Source organism: Zootoca vivipara, chromosome 13, assembly GCF_963506605.1.
Source record: "Zootoca vivipara chromosome 13, rZooViv1.1, whole genome shotgun sequence".
Taxonomy (NCBI): Eukaryota; Metazoa; Chordata; class Lepidosauria; order Squamata; family Lacertidae; genus Zootoca; species Zootoca vivipara.
In genome coordinates this window covers 32418831-32421899 of record NC_083288.1, presented here as the reverse complement: position 1 = coordinate 32421899, position 3069 = coordinate 32418831, and the positions used below count along the sequence as shown (strand labels likewise).

At 39.7% G+C, this 3069-nt stretch overlaps 1 protein-coding gene across 1 annotated transcript; it reads left to right on the top strand.

Moving 5' to 3' along the window:
* The first annotated feature begins 849 nt into the window (after positions 1 to 849).
* LOC118095433 (vomeronasal type-2 receptor 26-like) lies at positions 850 to 2486 on the top strand. Its single transcript, XM_035136682.2, has 2 exons — positions 850 to 903; positions 1857 to 2486. The coding sequence occupies exons 1-2, from the start codon at positions 850 to 852 to the stop codon at positions 2484 to 2486; spliced, it is 684 nt and encodes a 227-aa protein (XP_034992573.1).
* The last annotated feature ends 583 nt before the right edge of the window (positions 2487 to 3069 follow it).

Sequence of the window (3069 nt, the reverse complement as noted above, 5' to 3'; positions counted from 1 at the left end):
TACCTTGGGTTACAGACGCTTCAGGTTACAGACGCTTCAGGTTACAGATGCTTCAGGTTACAGACTCTGCTAACCCAGAAATAGTACAGTGGTGCCTCGCAAGACGAATTTAATTCGTTCTGCGAGCCAATTCGTTTTGTGAAGAATTCGTCTTGCGAATCGCGGTTTCCCATAGGAATGCATTGAAATTTCTTTTTTTTTTGCCCATACGAACGCATTAATTAAATTTCAATGCATTCCTATGGGAAACCGTGTTTCACAAGATGAATTTTTCGCAAAACGAATTCGTCTTGCGAGTCACCATCAGATCACAAGACGCATTCGTCTTGCGAAAAATTCGTCTTGCAGGGCATTCGTCTTGCGAGGTACCACTGTACCTCGGGTTAAGAACTTTCCTTCAGGATGAGAACAGAAATGGTGTGGCAGCAGCAGGAGGCCCCATTAGCTAAAGTGGTACCTCAGGTTAAGAACAGTTTCAGGATAAGAGCAGACCTCCAGAATGAATTAAGTTCTTAACTCAAGGTACCACTGTAAAACTTTGCTCTTACACTTGGTTGAAAACAGGATATGGAGTTAGAATGATACTTTCTTCTCAGCCTGACACCTGGAGTTTCCTGGTGTTGGAGATGGGACTCCTGTGGATCATAGCCCTGCCCCACCTGATCCCTAAAGTCGGTGCAAATGCTGCACATACTCAGGTTTCAGTTATGCAAGCAAAACAGGAACCCTCGTCCACAACCAAACCATAAATTAATGAAAACTTTATTATGTACCAATCTGGCAATAATCAACATCACACAGAAACAGGTGAGAACAGTAGATGAGCAATCATACCTCCTATGGTTATTCATGATAAACTGCCATGGCAGAGGAAAATCAGGACCTGGTGTAACATTGTCCTTGGTAAAGCACTACATTTGAAGTTTTGTTGTATATATTCAAAAATGTCCAAATCTCATAGAAGAATCATTGCTTGGAGTCTGTTGGAATGACAGGATTACATAAACTTTAATCTATACAAGATTAGCATGGATTGTATTGTTTGGGACACCAATATAAACCTCATAACTCATTGCCTCATAACTCATTAGACAACACAAAACATTACTAACGAATATCGAAATCTACTAACAAATATCAAGCTCGTATACCTAATTCAAATAAATCATATCTTAATACTTGTAAATAAAATACCGTCTTTTAATATCTTGCAGATTCTTCTATAAATCGACTTCCGCTTGTCTTCGGCTACTGGTTTGCCTACCTTTATACTGCTTTCCCTTACTTTTCATCTAGATTCTCTACAGAATATTTGAATTAAACCCAACTCTTTTCAGATACTCTCCAAAAATTTCCGAATTGTAATTAAATTTCTTATTACTACCCCCCCCCCCGATTGAATTTGTCAATTTGGCCAGATCTATATAACTAATTACCTTTTCTTGCCAATCTCTAACACTCAGGATTTTTTGTTTTTTTCCAAAATTTGGCAATTAAAATTCTCGCCGCTGCCCCCGCATACAGAAAATCCTTTTCATCCTGTTTGGTTTTCTCTTCATCTATTTCTATCATTACTTATAGGAAAGACAGGGGGTTTTTTTTAAAAAAAAAAAAATATATTTAAATATTTTTTAAAAAATTCCTCTAATATCTCATTCCAAAAGGGTTTTATTTTATCGCAATGCCACCATACATGTAGAAAGGTCCCTGCCTCCTTTTGCCATCTCCAGCAACGATTGTCTTTAGTTTTATACATTTTATGGATTTTGACTGGCATCAGGTACCATTTATAAAACATCTTGATCGAATTTTCTCTAATTCCCTCTGACGCCATAAATTTCCATGATGTTTTCCAGACATTTCCCATCTTTCCATTTGAATGGGATTTCCCAAATCCATTTGGCATCATCTTCTCAGTGGCTGTTTCTGGTGTGCTGGCAAAAACTATCACAGTGATTCTGGCTTTCATGGCCACCAAGCCAGGATCCAGGATGAGGAAATGGGTGGGGAAGAGGCTAGCCAACTCCATTGTTATTTCCTGCTCCTTTATTCAAGCAACCATTTGTCTTATGTGGTTGGCATTTTCTCCCCCATTCCCAGATGTCGATAAGCACTCAACTTATGGAGAAATTGTTCTAGAATGCAATGAGGGTTCTGTAACTATGTTTTCCTGTGTCCTGGGTTACATGGGCTTTCTGGCTATTGCCAGTTTCACTGTGGCTTTCCTTGCCAGGAAGTTGCCTGACAGTTTCAATGAAGCCAAATTCATCACTTTCAGCATGTTGGTCTTTTGCAGTGTTTGGTTATCCTTTATTCCATCCTACCTGAGCACGAAGGGGAAGTACATGGTAGCTGTGGAGATCTTTTCTATCTTAGCCTCCAGTGCTGGGGTGCTGGGTTGCATCTTTTCTCCTAAATGTTACATCATTGTTTTAAGGCCTGAACTGAATGATAAGGAACAGATTATAAGACGAAAGTCTGTATAAATGTGTGGGTGTGTTTTGCTCTAGTCTGCATAAGCAATGGTTATTTGGTTATTTGGTTGTTTGGGTGTTTTTGAATTATTCTCTTGGTACATCTGTTGTATCTCAATTTTCTTTGGACCTCTCTATCTTTTAAACATATATACACACGCTCTCTCCGAAAAAACAAAACCCTTGCACTCTGTAACTAGATCTCCTTATTTATATACATGTGGCCATAAACCTGAATTATTTAGAGCAAGTCATCTTGCAAACCCTTAAAACAGGGGTCAGCAAACTTTTTCAGCAGGGGGCTGGTCCACTGTCCCTCAGACCTTGTGGGGGGCCGGACTATATTTTGGAAAAAAAAATGACCGAATTCCTATGCCCCACAAATAACCCAGAGATGCATTTTAAATAAAAGGACACATTCTACTCATGTAAAAACATGCTGATTCCCAGACCATCCGCGGGCCGGATTGAGAAGGCGACTGGGCCACATCCGGGCCCCGGGCCTTAGTTTGGGAAACCCTGCCTTAAAATCTAAAACACATCTTGATCAGAGTTGTGCAACTTACACTCTAAGAGTAAGGGCTTAGAGAATTTA

Bases quoted from the DNA above. Each gene is read 5' to 3' on its own strand.
- LOC118095433 (XM_035136682.2), top strand. From the start codon at position 850: ATGATAAACTGCCATGGCAGAGGAAAATCAGGACCTGGTGTAACATTG. The intron at 904-1,856 runs GTAAAGCACTAC...GATGTTTTCCAG, and splicing joins CTGGTGTAACATTGTCCTTG to ACATTTCCCATCTTTCCATT.